Genomic DNA, 19,169 nt, shown 5'->3' with positions numbered 1-19,169 from the left:
GGATGCTGGGGGGCTTGGGCCAGCGCGGCTCCTGCTGCCCTCGGCGAGGCGGCGTGGGGCGGCAGGGTTACCTTCGCGGGGGTGTGCGGGGGAGCCATGCCGTGGGAGGAGTGAGCCCCTCTGCAGCTGTCATGGGCCCCTGATGAATCACTAGCCCGTCACTTGGCCGCTGGCCCCTGGCGCGGGGAGGAGGGAGAGAGACCTGCCGGGGAAACAACAGTTGAGCCTTCAATTTAAAGACAATATGCCTTTCATGGGCACCGCGCCCTCCTCCTCTCCTTTTGGGTTTAAAGGACAGAATTGTCATCAGCGGTGATATCCTTTCTTTAAGTTAAGGCCTCATAGTAAAGCGGAGTAATAGAGGCTTCTGTTTTTCCCTGGTTTACAGGTGCAGAAGTCCCAAACCAGTTCAGATGTTGCTGTTTCCTCAAGCTGCAGGTAAGGATTGGGTTGAAAATTGCTATTTTTCTGCAAGCCTTTTTTTTTTTTTTTTTAATGTCATGTAATAAGTAAATATTTATTCTTGTTTTCTGCATTAAGCAGAAGTGCTGGAGCGTCGCCTTTACATGCATGTAACAACGTCTGTAAACCACAAGCACGAGCACTTTTTCACCAAATTGTTTGACTTTATATTAGAAGTTGGCTTTTTAAACTCATCATGATGTTGCCCTTCTTTATGTGTAGATCGGTTTAGGTAATGAAATATGAAATGAAGGATTTGTGTTCAGAACTTGGGATAAAATCTCAGTTAAAATGTGAGAACTTCATAGCTGAAATGACACTTAGGCTTAAGGATATTTATACCATCAGTGTGGGAGGAATTTTTTGTATCAGTTTAATAGTCTTTAAAAGAGCCTAAGCATTTCTTTTAAACCGAAAAATTACTGGTTCAAATGCCTTGGAGGCACACACACAGTAACCTATGAAATTTCTACTGGGAGCGATTACTTAGACTGAATACATCAAATAACATTATCAGAAGTTTTAGGTATAAAGGAGCAAAAGGATGGGGCAGTTCAACCAAGGGATATGTCATGGTGATGATGTCTATTGGCCTTTTTTTATAAGGCTCTTAAAAACACAAATCGGAAATACTCAGCTGCTTGGGTGTTGTATAAACATTTAATTTTTGCTTTGAATCGGAATTGCTCTCTTGTTTTGACTAAGCGACAGCTGCTGAGATACAGCAGAGTGCTAAGGCATACTAACACCAGTGTGGATTCACTGTATGTTGGTCAGATCCCTTTTCATTTGGGCACGCTTTATGTAATCCACAAAGCAAACAAGTGAGCAGACATAATAATGTTTTAATGCTGCATTTGTTTCAACGGAAACAGAGGAACAATTAAGTAGTTTGCCAGGGTAAACACATACATCAGGAATATCTCATTCCCTGTCAGTGGATGATAGGTTTCCACAATTGCTTCAAGTGTTTTATTTGGTTTAGAGGCTCATTATATTGCCACTGAGTGTTAAATCCTGAAAAAGCAGAGTGTTAATTTATTAAGAGAATATATGTCTTTGTATATTGGTGATTCCGTCTTTGTACATATCTTAAAAATACCAGGTGACATGAATGTTGAAAGTACAGTACTTGGTATCTAAATTTTATTCTGTTAGAAGCTGCAGAAATAATTATGGTAGGTGGTTAGTCGTGTGTGGGGCTACAAAATGAGCTTAGCCCTAGAAAAGATCAAGTTGGGAGAAGCTGTTTTTTTTTCCTAAGTGTTTTCAGGATGTTGATTAAGAGTGGGCAGCATCTCATGTGGGTAATTCCTCTGTAATCCATGTTAGATATGTCACTAAAACTAGTTGCATCTTGTTTTCAGGTCTATGGAAATGCAGGATCTAGCCAGCCCACACAGCCAACTCAGTGGTAGTAGTGAATCCCCCAGTGGTCCAAAACTTGATAACTCCCATATAAATAATAATTCCATGACACCCAATGGCACAGAAGGTGAGCCACCGTTTTTTTAGTGTTTCCTAGTTTGTTTTTTCTCCTTGTTGCATTGGTGTTCTTGCCATCAGTAAGCTACGTAGAGGAAACGTTTTTAAGGTGTTCCGTGTTTATGTAATATGGTGTGGAAAGCCGATGTTCAATGTTTATCACTAGGTACTACTGTCAAGTTTCAGCAATAGCTTTCATTCCAGGTTTATGCTCCTTTCATAGACTTTGAATGGACTGAGCAGTGCAGTATGTGCAGAGCTTAAAAAAAAAATTCCAAAAAACCTGAAAGGGTAGTGTAACGATGAGAAAAAAAGGTGTTTACAATCGTCGTCCTACAAAATGCCATCTTTCAGTCTTTTTCACTATTTCAGTATTTCTTTATGTTCTCACTTTTTGCAAGCTCCTAAGGCTATGGAAGTTTTGTCAAGTAGGCTAATAAAACTAAGTGTTGAAATTTCCTCGGGCTAGCTTGCTGCTCTGATGGAGTGGCCAAAATTCAAAGAGGTGTAGTAATTCAGTGGGGTAAAGTGATACCGATTTTTCAAGAAGCAGTCAGGCAGTTGATAAGTTATGTTTGTTCTCAGTAGAATACTAACAGCAGACTAACCTAACTAACAGCTTTGACGGTAATATAATACATACATAATACATATAATAATACATCTAATGAAACACAGAAGGATTTATATAATAACCAGCAAAAAATACTCTTTCCTGTAACATTTCTATGGCAATGGTAGGAAAGATCATACATGACATTTGGCTAGCTATGTGAACAGATTTTAATGCATTACTAGAAAAGAGGGTCATGCAGCTTCAATATTGCTGTTCGATATAAATGTATAGTTAAACAACTGTAGTAGCAAAAATACGCCTTTTTTTCTTAAGAACTGGGTCATGTTAGTGATGTCAGACTGTTCAGGATTATGGACATACATTGCATTCTTCCAGGAAAGGCACATGTCAATCAAACAGATGTCGTCCCCCCTCAATTCCCCAGACATCTCTGTTATTCGTTCTAATTGGAGTCCTCTGTAGTGGGGAGGGTTTATGGGTTATCAGATTAACAGGCATTTGTGCCAGAGTTGTGTGTAATGTACTTTTTGCTATTGCTGCAGAAGTATTGCTGCAATTAATTTTTAAGCCATTTGAAAAAAAAAAAAGTAGCTTTTTAAAGTGTGAATACAGTGCTTAATTAATATGTTAATATAGTTTAAGCAGAAAAATCTTTCATATCCACAGATGAGTCTTCTTCCTTTAAAATACCCAAGTAAATTATTATATTTCCATATTGTATTATCAGGTATATACCAGTTTTGCTACAGGATAAAATTGTTCAACCCTTTCAGATGAAAATTCCTGTAGCTCATGAAAGCCTTTGCTGTAAACTTCACCAGCTTTTGTACCTTCTGTGTAACTTGAAGGTCCTTTAGCAGCACAAAAATAGAGAGTGTTCCTTGAAACACTGAAAGACAGTCACCATCTGGCTCGACTTTTTGTTCTTGTGTGCAGGCATACGCTCTGAGAAATGGGGTGCTTAATGTTACTCTGCCAGGAAATGAGCTGTATCTTGTGTCTATTCATGCACTGACCTCAGGTAGCAAATAATTTTGGAAATAATATCCAAACTTCTAGGTAGGTATCATAGTTTATTGAGGAAAGTAAATTAAACCACGATAAATTACTTATCCGACACTAGAATTTTAAAGTTCAGGCTAACTAATTTTGGGTGAGTTCTACCCAGAAAGCGCTAACTTGCAATACGTGTTTGCCTTCTGAGATGAAGCCAAACGGTTTTCTTTTGTTTGCAATTTTCCCTCAGGTGACATGACCCTGCTCAGCACTGCGGACTGGTTGCTAAGCCCTAGCAGACAGAGCCCCACAGGTTTGGGTGGCTGTGGTGGGCGCAGCAGGCGTGGGCACTCCGCATGCATTTTCAGATATGGTCCAGAAAGCATCCTGAGAAATAGCTTGTGCTTAGCAATTCTGGTCTAAACTTTCTAAATCGAAAATTCCTGTCTCTGGTTGTTCTTGAGTGACAAAGACGGAAAGGTCTTTGAAAGAAACGTAATCAAATACTTTATTTGTGAATTAGATGTGTGCCAAGAGACAAAATTTGTGAGCGAGTCAGATGCCCAAGAATCTGAATGTGGAAATTTTGCTGTTAGTCTGTTTTATCTTGAGGTAATGTTTGATTTGGGTTCCTTGAGCTGCTGAACAGGCGTAAGAAAAAATGGGAGTGAATGAAGCAAGGGTTTCTTATTTTTTTTTTAATGAAAGGTGGAGTGAAATTATTTTTTCTGAGATTCTTGAAGCAGAATCCTGCTGAGACACAAGTGGCAGATTGTAAGGATGCAGTCGTAAGGGCTTGCCAATTGCCTTTCTTAAAATGTTGCAGTGTGGTTTGCTTGCTTGTTGCACGTGGAGTGGAGATGTGGGTTGCTGAACCTTCACATGTTAAATATAAATGTGAAACCAGCTTCTAATTTTCTACGCACTCATTCTCACTAACATGAAAGAGCCTTCCTTTTCTGGCATAAGGGACCTTCATGTGAATGAGCAACAGACCCTCTAGGTATTTGCATGTTATAAATATCTCGTAAAGATATGTTAAATTTGATTTGACTATGGGTGTGATTTCGGCAGGTTTCCATACCCCGAAGTGCAGGATCTGTTCACTAGATGAGGGGGAGAAAAAAACAAAACAAAACAAAACAAAACAAAAACCAAAAAAAAACCCCACCAAAAAAACCTGTCCCAAAATGAAATGGCACTGTTTCAAACAAATGTTCATTAATTCCTCTAAGGCACATTTTCAGACTTGTCTCTTATTGATGTTGTTCTACAAGAGGATGTGGTTGGAAGATAGCTCATTGTAGTTAGCTAATATTTTTAGCTTCACGCTTAGTGGTAAATTTTCAAAGCACTGAATGGGGATTTAGTCGTGTGATTGAGTTTAATCTCTGCTTGCAGCTTTTATATAATAACTCTTCATGCCCTTAATTTCACTTTGGTAGGGCAAAACTACTGTAGTGCAGAACTGACCAGGTAGTGCTGGTCGAGGACTGCTGCTGAAGAAATGCAGGGAGTTTTGGGTGACTGCTATTTATTTCCTTTTATCTAAACATTTTTAAACAAGTCAGATTTACTACTTCTTGTCTCAGATAGCAATTCCTCTGCAGGATTCTTTTAGAGCATAGTGATTGCTGTAGAACAAACACTATCCTTTTAAGTTTGTAGCAGATCATGAGACGATCTTCATAGCTCTGGATGTATGTGTGGTGAGGGGAAAAGAAGCATTTCCTTAACATCTTGATTAAAAAAAAAATCATAGCTAATAAGAAGTAATTACTTTGCTGGTGTTTGGTTTCTTTCTTCCTCTTCTCCAGGCCAGGCAGCATGGTCTTCAAACCAGTGACGGGGAAGTAACAAGGAAATTATAGGCCTTGACCCGTCAGCAATTTCCCAGGATCAAATGCAGAGGAGTAACACTAAAATGCCTGGCTAAAGGCGTTCAGATAAATCAGTCCTGGCATTCCAAGATGGTGCCGATGGTAGAAATACTACAGTATTTGAGTTTTCCATATTCTCTTTAACTGTTTTTCCACAAAATACTCTCTGTCACAGGGAACAGCAAACACTGGACACCATTAAAAATTTGGCCCTGTATGACTTGCCTAAGAAAATCTGTTAAAAAAAAAAAAAAAAAAAAGGCAATTGAAGTAGGCATCAAAATGCTCATAGTTTTGCCTTATCTCTAATCTTCCTTTGTCAGCAAATTGCTGGGGTGGGTTGATACTGAAGGAGTTAAAGAAACAATAACAACAGAAGCTAATAAAATTGCCATTCGTTAAGTTTTATCAGACAGCTAGTGGCTATTCCAACAACAGGGACCATTTTTGTAGATGTACTTTAGAGGGGAAAGGCTGTGAGTAATCAATAAATTTGAAAGAAGTAGCAAAGCTGTTTTCCATAGTAGACAACTGCATCCGGTTTCTGCCTACAGTGATCTTTACTTTTATCTAAAGAATGTAAATCAGTTCTGTTGGATGACATAGAGTGAGAAAGAAAAGCACGTGGCCCATCGTGGTAGTGTTTTATGTAACTGGGATAGAAAGGACCAGATGAAGACTGGGAGAAGGAGCCATGGTTTTCCAAGCAGCTACACTTCGTTCATGTTAGGAGTATGGAGATGCTGCTGCCCTCATTTTTGAGTGTTCAGAAGGAAGACGAGAAGGCATTTTCATATCAAGCAGGAAGGGAAAATGGATAACAAATTGAAGATCAGATTTTCAAAGATACATAGGAAGGGAGGCTTCAAAGGCAGTTGGACATCAAAATTCCTTTGGGAAAAAAAAGGTTCTTGCTCTTTAAGTACGTGCTGCAACATGAGAATGAGATCCCACACAAAGGCAGTCAAAGCTCCCCACTACGTGACTATCTGATGGGTGGCTATTAGAAAGGTTGTTTTAAGTCTGGTGAACGTAAATCTATCTTCAGGGTTTCAAAAGGCAGCGCTGTGTAGTATGTTTGCTGTTGAGTTGCGATATTGTAGAACGGAAAAAAACCTGTTCTCAGTGTTTTCTGAAGTAATGGTGGAGTAAGGTATTGGAATCCATAGAGAGGTTATGACCTGGTGGTTGTTATGGCACGTGGTGTAGATTTCTGTAAGTAAATGATATGTTGAGTATTTGTTGTAATTCTAACAATACTTTATGGCACTCAAAATAGTCTTTCAGTATTACAATCAGGCGTGCACATTGGCAGTGAATAATTTTTAATTTTTGCTGAGTAGTAGTTATTCATGATTTTGTGTACTTTGGGGTGCAAAGTTGTGGTAGGCAATGGCATTCAGACAAAATGATCCTCCTTTGGCAGATGCTTGGGTTCTGGTATCTTTTAATTGCTCATTTCTGGACTTTCTGTCAGTTATGCATGCTGAAGTTTCCAGACATATGTTTGTGATGAAGAGCTTGATGGTATGAAATTTGTAATCAATGCAGGGATACCTCTGTATTTAGAAATAGCATTTTCCTGAAAGAAAGGACCTTGTTTTAAGTGAATAGACAATAGCAGCACTGGTTTCCATAGATGTTTGAGGAAAAGAAAATACTCCAGCTGACGAAGGACTTTAAAAAAAGAATGGAACATCTTGGAAGCACCATTGTTTTAATATAATTTATTTTTGCAAGCTTTTCATAAACATGTTCACAGCACGTGCCATTCTAGACTGCAAGTGGAGCGTGGTGGTGTGAGACCACCCTCTGAGTGTGACTGAGGGTCCCAGAGCCCCACAGGCACAGTGGCTTTGCACAGGCTGCGGTATGTCAAGAACCTGTGAAGATACTACTTCACCAAAAACTCTGTCTACAATACATCACGCAAGGTGTGTCATCTCTCCAGTGGGACCAGCCTGTTAGGCACGATCTGCGTGTGTACAATTGCATGGTTGCGCAGCATAAGATAGAAACATGATATGCCTGGCCAGTAATACCGATGAGAAGGAAATCCAGCCCCTGCTGTTGGTGTGCACTGGCAGAAACTCCAGGGAACAGGAATGGAACATCTTGGTTTAAGATCACACCTTAATAGACAATAGGTTGGTATTGGAAGAGCCTTAGCAACTTCAGAGACTTGTGACTTGATGATTTAGCACTTGTATTTGCATCTTGTAATCTTCTGAGGGGTTTTGCTCATAGGTATCAAAAAAAACATGGAACTTGGTTACACTTCAGGATTAATCATGTCATCTGACCCGTGGTCGTTGAGTGAAGTACCTGTGCCACCTGGTTTGATGAGACAAGCTGGAGAGTTTCCTGCTGCTTCTGGGTGGAGGGAAATACAAATCACCAGCTTTGTATTGCCCTCTTTGTTTAGGTAAATTTGGCTTTAAGTTTGGCAGTCCTGCAGTTCAGGCCCTGGCCAAAAAGTAGAGGATGTTATTTCCTGCTTATGAAAGGTCCCACCCGCTTTGTGGTTCTGCTTCTGTCTTCATGTCTCAGTTTTGAGTCTTGTACACCTAAATGGCAGAGCAGGCTTGACGTCTCCATGATGCTCTGTGTTCACTTGAAACCCTCCATGTTCCCAGAAGGTAGGTGAAGACAACCTTCTTTGCCATTAATGGCTGGGGCTGTGATGTTGTGTGGTCATTCTGTCTGGCTTTGGTTAAAGAGTATGGGTGTTTTATGTGGACACTCTGCAAACTGTTACCCATGTGCAGGGGAGTTGCCATGGTCAAATTCCCAATCGAGGATTTAAGAAGAGCAGGAAAAAAAAAAGGAAGTGGGCCATAACACCTCTAAAAGGATTGTTTCTGGCTATATGCTGCCTCCGTTTGGACAGGAGAGATACAATCTTTTGGTATAAATCAACAAGTGAGTGTGAAGGGGTAAGACCATTAGTTTGACTCTGATATCCTGATCTCCTAACTGCAGTGAATGAGGCTATTTTAACCCATGGCTGTACTTGTCAGATGAATATCCAGGCTAAATCTTGATTAGCAGCTACAGATACCATCAAAACTTGTCTTCACCCAGATGTTTTGAATTTTCTTTCTGATTTAACACTGTAGTGGTGATGCCATTTCTTTGTAAATTTAAGGTTTTTACTGCTAGATGAGCAGTACAATGACATTAAAGCTCTTTTGGTTGTAATGCGTAATGTAAGAGGAAGATGAGGGTCGTGGGGGAACGGTGCCACACCGTGAAATCTAGCTGTTAGCTGCAGCCCAAGTACTGTGGAAGTTTTGAAGCCTTCTCACATCAGGAGAGCAGGAAACAGTCTGGGCTTGAACCAGAATGTGCTGCTTTGAGCAGGGACTTTCTTTGAAAACTGAACATAAATTTAGGATGGAAATTACCTTATAGTAATTACCTTCTGGTAATTTCCAGACAATGAGATTCAGGAAGAGTCCTCTGCTTTGAGAAGCAAGAGCAAGTAAGTTTATCGGACTTCATAGTCAGGAGCTGATGATTTGATAGTCTGTGATAAAAAGAGAGAATATCCTGGGTAGGAATTAGTATAATTGAGTAACTTGTTTATAAGTAACCTGTAAACTTTAGTAACCTGTTCATAATGCAAGATTCTTCAGTACAAACAGCGGAGAGTTTGAATAAAATAATGGAAAATATAATCAGCTTAGAGATTCAAGGTAGAATTTTTGTTCTGTTGTTAGTGATAATTGTCTTTGAGCTTTCAGGTGAGCTTTGGGCTTCTAGTGGGTACAGAAAAGGATGGTATCAAGAAAAACAGTGTACAAATGGAAATGGATACATAAAATACCTAATCAAGATGTCTACCTGGTGTTTAGCTGCTAACATTTTTTGCAAATGTCACCTTAAGACAAACCAAAATAGGGCTAGAGATTGTATTTATATGTACGTCTATAGACAAACTAACAGCTTCACTTACTTTGTTGAGGCTCTTTGTGCCCCATGCACACTGAGAGCTGTCAGCCAGAAATGATTTCGTTTTGCCCACTTATTCGTATAATACAAAGAACATAACATTAAAGTATTAATTCAGTCTTAGAACTGCAAAATTAAAATCATTCATCCATGTTTACAGTATTTCTATTCTGGTTTAATGTGTATGGCATAGCTGTTAACAAAGATTAGTTCAGAAGAGCAAGCCTTACAGGTACTTTAGATAATGTAATTTTAAGAAGATATTTAAAACCCTTACTTTTTGCATGCTGCAATCTTTGTGATTTATTCAGATGACTTCTGTGTTAGGAATGGCCAAATGTTAGGTCTTGAAGTCCATATTTAAAACAGCCAGCATCCTATTCCCCGTAACACACTCCACTGCTGTATAGGCCAGTGACTGCATGACAAGCTGTGAACTCAAGAGTTGTTACTTGGCCAATGAACCACATGAACCTGTGTGTTCTGGTCTGAAGTTCTCTCTCTTTGTGGAGTTCAGAAACTGCCATGTAAGTAATTTTTAACCACCTTTTGTAATACGGCATTTTTGCATTTGCGGTCTCTGAGTGCCTTAAGAAGAAATATCTTGACAATTGATACAATGTTAGATGAGCAGTTATGCTGTCTCAGAATTTTTGTGCTTTTTTTCTCAGAGCTAATATGTGTGTTATTATCTGTTATTCCTATTTTTGCCATTATTTGGTTGTGTTGTTTTCTTAGACAGTTTCTTTTTAAATTTTGCTTTTAGAATCTCCTAAATGACTAGAAAAGGAAAAATAGGGAGTAAAAGTGTCTCTCTGTTGACATAGCTTCTTAAGCTCCTTGGTATATAAACCAAATCTGTATCAGTAATTCTAAATAAGTGTTGAATTTTTTCAGCAGGTTGGAATACGTTAGAGTTCTTCTTGAACTTCTTACTGGCAATCTGTTTTATTGCATGAATGATTTTGCTGGCACAAAAGCTTAGTAGCATATTGCTAAATCAGTCTGTCTCTATAATGCAAATCTGATAATTCTGCACCTCTGAAAAGGTCTGTTTTGATAAAAAAGCAGCAGAAATGGGAACTCCCCTGTTTCACTTCCTGCGGTCCTTGCCATGATGGAGCACGCTGTTGGCAGTTACTGGCAGGCTTGCAATGTGTTCTGTGTAGATGTGGCAATATTCCCACTCATTGCCCAGGGTCATCCTGTGAAAAGGTTAGGACACATTGCAGAAGTGTTAATTGTCATGGAAAAAATGGAGAGCTGAAATCTAGAGAGTGCTTAAGGAGCACATGGCAGGGCCAGGTTCATGCCTGTCCAAAGCCTTGCCTCCTTGGACAGCTTCCTATGTCTCTCATGATAGACATGAATTACTGGTGCGCTACTGCAATAGACTGGCAGACTTGTAACCTTAGGAAATCCCTTTGCAGCTGTCTTTCCCCATGATTCTGGGGTGAAATATGCTCAGTTGCAGGTCAGTTTTTGCCTTGGGCAAATGAGAGACCTTCCTTTGCAGTGACAATAGATGTGGTAAATATTTCCAGTGGGTAAAACTATGGCTGTTCTTCCCAGTTTATTTCTTTGTATAGCAAGCTTTCATCCTCTTGAAATGTGTTTAGGCTCAGATAGAAGGAAATATGCAGTCATTGTCTGGCAGTTTGATTAAAATGCTTGGGGAATGGAAGGCTTTTCAGTTCCTATCCGTCTTCATTAAATTCCCGACTAGCTGCAGTGCAAAGGTCCGTTCAGGTCATGGTTGTTCCTAAAGGTGGCATGATAGGGCTTATTTATTATCACCCTACTAATGAGTATCCAGATCAGGAATAATGTGAACAGCCTTTCTTATCCTGTTTTTTGTATACTCAGTAAATAAAACGGCTGAGAGAGGAGACATAAGGAACAGTTGTAATGAAAAGTTTGTGAGCACCTCAGTCAGCAACTAGAATTAATTTCCATGAAGAAGGCACTGCAGTGTATTTCATACATGTTGTCTGGTATGTTCAAAAGTAGTATGTCTAGTAAACAGCATTCAGTTATAAAGTTATATGCACTGAAGCGTTGCTCATGAGTCAGAGAGACAGAAATTTCATTTTGATGAGGTTGTGCCCAAAATCATCTCTTGAACAAGCATCTGAGATCTAGATAGGTGCAAAGGCACATGAAGTGGGCTTTTAAACCAGTGCCAAGAGAGGTGTTTACATCCACTTAGAAAGAAATTGTCCCAAAAATCTTTATCTAGGACAAATTATGTTATAAGTCTTTATATTGTGTGAGGTAGCTCAGCGTAGTCCTTGAACTGCTAGTTTGTGGTGATCCAAACAATGACATTTTATTTTATAAGGAATGTAGAAGAATTGTTTCTTGGGTAGAGAAGAGGGGAGGAGTTTGGAGAAAGCATGTACTGAAATCTTCCACCCTTTACCCCAAGGAAGTCTCATCTTCCTCCCTTTTCCTCCCCCACAGCTGTCAGCTATAGAGAAAAGCATCTTTCATTGTTGTTTCCAAAAGCATAATCTCATTATGGAAATTAGGTTCAGAAGACTTGCAAATTTTGGGGAAAACTGGAGTAATCTATGAAGGAAGTATTAGTCTGACTGTAAAATGTAGCTATGATAAACTTCTAAGAAAAAGCAGAAGATAATGTAGATGCTATAATTTTTGGTATCTAAATTTAAAAAAAAAATGTGTAGAACTTGCTGTAAAAGTATGGTGGTTTCTGGAAAATTGCTTGGGATAGATTCTTTTACAACAAATATTTTGTTGCATCTGTGTGTCAGACTTTCAGTATTTAATTATGGAATGGATGTTGGATATGTTATACTCTGTGTTTTTAAGAAATACATTTGTATTAGAGTTGTCATTCAGATCATGAGTGCACTCTTGAAATGAACCTCTTGACCACACTTCCTTACCACATGTTAATTCACCTTGTGGAGTCTCTTGGACTTCACTTCTTTGCAAAAAAGGTGCTCTGCAGAAGTGCAGCTAACATTCTGCAGCTGCTGATGGGTGCTCCTTCCTTGGGACCACACTAAACCTAGCATGAAGTAACCCCCGCTAATGCCTAAACTGTGGATACCGGACCCTCTGCACCAACCATTTCACTCCATGAAACTTCTCTTACTGGGCTGCACTGCTTCTTAATGCAGATGTAGCAGAGTTTTGTGTGGAGCTAGTATTGCTCTCCTGAGTTAGTGTGTGCAGAAAAAACACCCTGTGTGAGAAGCAAAAGAAAATAGTGGGTGATCAGTAAAATCTTAAGAGATTGCATGTAAATCCCATGGTTGAGTTCAGGTGAAGAAAATAGTTAGGCATGTGGAAATAAGAATTTGGTTTGTCAAGGCAAGGAAAGGGAAGGTCCTTTGTCAAAAGGGGGAAGTGCCTCTCCCTCACCCTTTCCAAACCTGGCACCAAAAGGGTTTCTGCTAGTGATGGTTGTAATTCCTGAACACGTATATGTAGGCAAACATACATGCATACACTCAACACCCATGTCAAGATGGCCCTAGGGCTTTACTTATCAAATAGGGTGCAGTTTACTGTGGTTTTCTTGGATTCACCTTCTGCAGTGTTACTGAACTGCCTGGCTGGAAGGTCAGGTATGCAACAGCGCTGATGCGTGGGAGGCGGTGACTCTGTGTGTCAACAAGAGCGAAAACAGTGGGATGTTGATAGTAAGATCAGCTCTGTTGTTTTCCGAAACATCATCCCCAGTTGCTTTAGGTGTGCTGTAACTCCTAACGCTAGATATGTAAAAATGGATTTGAGAGATTGCCGTGCTGATCCGATAACTCCCTGGGAGCAGGTATTGTGCTGCTTTGCATCCATTGCCAGGTCAGCCCCATCCTTGCTCCGTGGATCCGGAATACTGTTGTTACTGAGATTGCACTGGAGTAACAGAAAGGGCAGTTTGTTTATTTACTTGGGCTTTATTAAAAATAATTAAGTAATAATTAATTATGAGGCAGGAGAGGATCTTTCTTACTCTCATTCTTTTTTACTCTGACAGCTATGTTGGGTTGTGGGTGCAGAGGGAATAAAATGCAAAAGCATTCTTTAAAGTGTCTGGTGAGGACTGTCCCCTTTGTTTATTCAGGGTTTCTGAGTATAAAGTTGGGTTTCATTTTAAGAGGAGAAATCTACTGTGAGGAAAGTGTTTTACTTGTCACAAATTCTTATTTTACTTAATCACAAATTCTCATTTTTCCTCTGAAAAGTTGTTTGGATGGAAAAAAAAATTGAACAGCCCTCAGAGAAACCTATTTAAAAATTATTTCCTTTTTTGTCTGATTTAAATTGCTGTCCTTCAAGCCTGTAAATGTCTGTGTGGCCTGATCTAAATGTGGACCCTTATTGTTGGGTCTGCAGGATTAAGAGGAATCAGGACAGGTGCAGAGAGTTGCATGAGGACTTCTGGTTTGTTACAGTGGCTCTTATTCCTTGGGGACAGAAATAACACTCTTGATCATTTTATATGTATGTATAAATCATAGCTGCCAGTACTTTGCATTGTTTGTATACACAAATACACAAAATGCAAAATATCGATAGCCATGATTTAAAACAATTTTGGCAGATTTTTGTTTTATTGAATTTGTGGCTGCAGTGAGTGTGTGTGCATGTGTGCGCAAGAGTATTAGGTGCATATAGAATATATTTTATTTATATTTCTATAGTTAAAACAGAACCAATGAGCAGCAGTGAGATTGCTACTACTACTACCACAGACGGGTCTTTAGACAATTTCTCAGGATCAGGTAAGGAATAAACAAAGGTTTTAAGCTTAGCGTTTTTTCTTTTACTATTTTGTTATCCCACGTGGTCTAAATCTATGCACAGCTGTTAAAAAGCCTCGTGCATTTTGCAGCTTATCCCTATTTCTGTTCATCTTACTGAGATAGTGTAAGTCAATCGGAGTTTTTCCTGAGTAAGGAGCGTTACAACATCAGCCTTATTAATGTCCATTTGTGTCTTTGGTGGGAGTCTCGCTAGGGAGTGTTCCGGCCCAGAGTAATTACTCTCTTGTTTTCTGTGAGCAAACATACCTGCCTCTGCGATTAGCGTTGTAATTGAGGGGCAGGTCTTCCTCATTTATTGTAATTTCTTGGTATCAGGGTATTCGTTCTTTTGTCAGGCTTATTTTCTTCCTGGAGGCCAAACGCATCTTAGCTTCTAATGTCCAGGAGGCAAATACTGTCAGAAAATCCTAAGATGTTTGCACAGTTTTGCATACCTATGGATTAACTGTGGTATTTCTAGCACATCATTTTTATGGTGCAAATCAAATAAAAAAGGATTTAATACTATGTTGTGGGATTATCTTTTCAGAGTAGAAAAATTTCATGTCTTGCAACCAGTCAGGCTCCAAGTAGCCAACACTTTTCTGGTCTTGTCACAGCCTCCATTTTCTGCACATGCTTTGAGTAAGAAAGTATCAAACTTGAAAGCCAAAAAAGTGTTTTAGAGCATTTTAAATCTCTGAATGAAGAAAAGGTAATGTGTTTAATAGTAGCCACATACATATGTGGTGATCTGACTAAAGGCTGGACTGTAACATTTCACATATCTGCAGCCTCACAGGCCACAGAAAAGAAAAACTTTCGGGTGTGGAAAGCACAGAAAGAGATTCCCTGCTTTCCTCCATGCTTTGCGAGTGCTCCTGGAACATAAAGATGATGGATTTTCCCTGTAGTTGGCCAGGAAAGGGGTAGCAGGCGAAGGGTAATTATCCGTGCCTTGTTTATTTCCAAGTACTTAGCAATAGGGCCTGTTGTTTCTCTGGCTGTCTGATTTTACAGTAGTCTCATAACCTGCCACTGACCCAGTCCCGGCAAAGGCTTCAAACCCACCTTGGGACCTAGAGAAGAAATGCCACCCTAACGGTAACCAGAGAGGGAAGGGCTCCCGAAAATAACGCCCAGAGCACATCTGCCACGCTCCGGGCGGCATGCAAAAATACCGAAAGAAATTGGGATGGGTTGGCGTAAAGCTCTGTGCCAGCAGCCGCTGGCCTGCTGGGGGAGAAGGTTGCTGTTTAGCCTCCTAGCTTGAAGTGTTTCACTAACAACATTTGCACATTGGACGTCTTGATGCAATACTGACTGATTCGAAGGTCTGAAAGCACTTTAGAAAGCAGATAAGATGAGGGGGAAAGAGAAGGAAGTGTAATATGGTAATATATCGTTTGTGTTATGGAATTTATTTTTTTTTTAAAAAGAGACACGTGCTCTGAAGCTGGCCATGTGTTTTCAATCGAGGCACGTATAAAGCTTCTTCATAAAATGTAGGTCTTAAAAATTCTAAAAGTTAATAAAATGTTGCACTTGAGATATAAATAATCCTTTGAAAATATGAAGGGAAGTGTTTCCATTAGGAAATAGGTTGTTTGCATTTGAAAATGTTGTCTATGTGCTAGCAAAGAATAAACTATTGCTCAGGAGTTGTACAAAGGGGCAATTTAGTATTTGAGATTTGTAATCAAGATTTTAATGTTCAGCATTCTTGTATAGTTCCTGATAAAATATTATTTTCTATCTAAGGTATCAATGATATTTGAATTTAATTAAAATCTTGTTAATACTCTGAAATTCTATTAGGAAAAATAATATTTGTCTTTGGTGTGTGTATTTACACTTTTGTGTGCTTTCTTTTCTCCTTGGTGCAGCAATTGGAAGCAGTGGTTTCAGCCCAAGACAAACACACCAGTTCTCCCCACCACAGATTTACCCTTCCAAGTATGATATCTTTTAAAAATAATAATAGTGGTAGTAATAATAATAACTGAAATAGGCAGATTTTAACCTCATTTGAAATAATAATTAGGTCCATCTGTTAAGTCATAATTTAAACCGCAGCAGCTTCTAGGGAAAAAAAAAATAATTTTTAAATGCTAAGAATGTCTTTGAAAAATATTTGTAAAGTTCTTATTTTACTTATTCTTTTATTGATTTCTTATTGTTGTTTTGTCTTTGTCTTACAGTTTCTGTTGTCTAGCACAGCCTATGATCATGTGTTAATGAAGTAGCAGGATTATAATATGGCTAAAAATAAGTACACGCATGTCTGTCTAATTCAGTGTCTGTCCTATTTTCTCTCATTTGCAATCAATAGCAGACCATACCCACATATTCTTCCTACCCCCTCTTCACAAACGATGGCTGCGTATGGGCAAACACAGTTTACAACAGGGATGCAACAAGCTACAGCTTATGCCACTTACCCCCAGCCCGGCCAACCCTATGGAATCCCTTCATATGGTAAGAAATCACATCCATGTTATTTTATTCCTGAGGTAAATGTTTTTTAGATCGAGATTACCTAACCGTTGCATTAGTACTTAGTGGGACAGCCATGCTCTCGAGCATTTCTTGTGGAAGACTTGTAATGTCCCTGTTGGAGTGAGCAGTGCTTAATCTATGTATTAAAGAGCTAAGGAGCCACTCAAGAGGATGATGACTCTGTTTTGGGATCAAGTAGAGAGATCCATTAGGCTTTTATTGATGATATGAAAAAACCCACACTGAAATGGGAAAAGAGATCTAGGGACTTCCATTACACAGGCGCAGCTCCTGGTGACTTGCCAAGGAGCCCTGCTCTCCAGCATGCTGTAGGGTACGTTAGTACCTAAAGGTCTGAATTTCAGCTGATCCAGCTTACTGGAACCCAAATGAATCAATGAAGCTGTGCTGATTTTCAGCAGGTGAAAAACTGATTTTAAAAAGACCCCCACCGAAAAAAACCCTCACTTTCAATGTTTTAAAACTCCCTGGAGGTGAAAATTGAGGTAAATTGCCACTAAAGCTCTGTCTGCCTGATGAAGGAGATGGTACTAAGTAGCAAATATTTCCAAAAAAAATTAATTTAAAAACAAGCTGCTGTGGGTGAGACCATTTTGCTGCCAGACTGTCTGCTGGCAGACGACATAACAGTTCGTCAGCGAGGATGCATTATTAGAAAATAGGTCTTAGACTCCTCTGGAGGAACATATTAAAAAATATACAATCCACATGCTTTTAGCAGTATATTTTGTAAAGATACATTCAGGTAATGTAAGTTTTATACCAAAAGGACATTATAAGCAGTGCCCCTTAAAATCATTAAAACTTTTAAGTGCAAAACTGTTGAGTCTTTCGTCCTGAAATCTGCAAGTTGAAGTCCACTGGGTCTCAAGGGTATCCTACAGCAGATTATTGTGAACAGGTTTTTTTCTGTTATTTCCCCTTACTTTAAAAATGTGTTTCATTAATATATCATCAATAATTATGATCCAAGGAAGCATTCTTCCTGTGGTTACAGCCTTCATTACTTACAGGCAAAAATATGGTTATAAACATGAACTGGGTGTTTCAGTTTCAGTTCCATTCCTCATATTTTAAACTTACACAAACAAAACATTTTAAGGATATTTAAACTACATCTTCAAGGCTACAGAGATGGGGATTCTTCCCCCCACCGCCACAAGCTCGTGTTGCTGCTGAGAGCTTGTCTGCTGTTTCCAGCTGGATCAGGTGGTGTGATAGCAGACCTTTCCCCACCGTGCTCTTCTTGACCTGTTTCTCCTGTGGACACCTCGTGTGAATACTTGGCTGGGTGTGGTGGCTTGGGCAGCCCAAACAGTGCCTTTTATTTTTTTGCTTGGTTCCTCTGGATGAAATCCTGACCTCACTGAGATCCACTATAAAACTCCCACTGACTCCACCAAGGCCTTGATTTCGCTACTTGTCTCCTGTGTTGGAGCTGTAATTAAGAGTTGCTTTACTTGGCAACTGCTTGCTGGGGGTTAACATGCCTGCCTGCTCTTTTGTTTTGCTTTTTTGCCCTGTCCATCTGCTGTGCCTAGGACCTTGGATAATTTTGCCTAGTGTTTTATGTTGCAGAGTTGCTTTTGACCACTGAAACTCCCCACTCTTGAACCAAGTGGATTTTAATGCATTCAGTTCTTTTCAGACAGTGCCTTGTGGTTGGGGCTAAGGTGCTCCTCGCTGCTGTACTTTATAGGAGTAATATTTAAAAACAAGTAACTATTAGAAAGTTTTACAACCTAACACCATATATAGTTTTGCATATTTAAGGCGCATCATATAATCCATGCTCCCAAAATAAATTCTGTGGGGAACACTGGGATGCTCATTTGCAAGAACTGAAGACTTATTTGGAGCCAGAATTCTCCTCTGGTCTGCAGCTTATACCCCATGTACCATCTGCCTTGCCTTTCTCTTGTCCAGGCAGAGAGCTTCCAGCAGGAGGAGAGTTAGGAGGAGACTTAGGAATATGTGAAAGGAAGAACTCTGAGTTGGAGTGGGGGGGCTTCTTTCTTTTTGTTTCTTTAGTCTGGGGCTTACTGGAAGAAAAAGTATTTGTGAATTCCCGTATCAGCCTCTCTCAAATTTTCTCTCTAGGGCAGAGTTTGGGAAGGTGCTGTCTCAATTGCATCTCTGGCCTCTTCATTTTTCTACTCCCCCACCTCCACTGCGGTGCAGCCACACAGGCAGGAAGGGGGGTGGAGGGGAATGCCACTGACAGCTGCCTCTCAGGGGCCCTTGGCTCTGCTTCATCTGCAAAGCCCTTGAGGAGGCTGGAGAATTTCCTGAAGCACCCTCCTTCTGCCTGCTCTGGTACCAGCATGAAGCAAAGGCTTCGCTTACCAACTTCTTTTCTTTCCAGATCCTGGCAGTCCCCTTATGTTTTCTCACTGTCCTGTCCCGCTTCCTTGTATACATTAGACTTGGGAGAAGGAGAAGGGAGCATCAAGGTGTGATGAGTGAAGGCCTTCTGGATGAGAGCTGGTGGGAAGAATAAGTCCCAGGAGATGAAAG

General features: G+C 39.8%; 1 protein-coding gene across 13 annotated transcripts in view; it reads left to right on the top strand.

Annotated features, from left to right (window-relative positions):
• Nucleotides 1-394: 394 nt before the first annotated feature.
• The window catches only part of EYA1 (EYA transcriptional coactivator and phosphatase 1), an 83,525-nt gene continuing 64,750 nt past the window's right edge, over nucleotides 395-19,169 (top strand). For 2 of the 13 annotated variants that reach the window (XM_086466168.1, XM_086466167.1), the window contains exons 1-7: nucleotides 395-438; nucleotides 1,830-1,957; nucleotides 3,771-3,839; nucleotides 11,411-11,422; nucleotides 14,031-14,111; nucleotides 16,019-16,088; nucleotides 16,468-16,610. In XM_086466168.1, the coding sequence (XP_086322294.1) occupies nucleotides 1,834-1,957; nucleotides 3,771-3,839; nucleotides 11,411-11,422; nucleotides 14,031-14,111; nucleotides 16,019-16,088; nucleotides 16,468-16,610 (499 nt within the window). In that variant the 5' untranslated portion in view covers nucleotides 395-438; nucleotides 1,830-1,833. Of the gene's footprint in view, nucleotides 439-1,829; nucleotides 1,958-3,770; nucleotides 3,840-6,473; nucleotides 6,489-11,410; nucleotides 11,423-14,030; nucleotides 14,112-16,018; nucleotides 16,089-16,464; nucleotides 16,611-19,169 lie in introns of those variants that run through there. The other 11 variants (XM_086466175.1, XM_086466172.1, XM_009953201.2 and 8 more) reach the window with 9 other exon arrangements.

Source organism: Leptosomus discolor, chromosome 5 (genome assembly GCF_034619465.1).
Source record: "Leptosomus discolor isolate bLepDis1 chromosome 5, bLepDis1.hap2, whole genome shotgun sequence".
Classification (NCBI taxonomy): domain Eukaryota; kingdom Metazoa; phylum Chordata; class Aves; order Leptosomiformes; family Leptosomidae; genus Leptosomus; species Leptosomus discolor.
The sequence above is the reverse complement of the archived record's forward strand: the minus strand, read 5'-3'. Positions and strand labels throughout refer to the sequence as shown.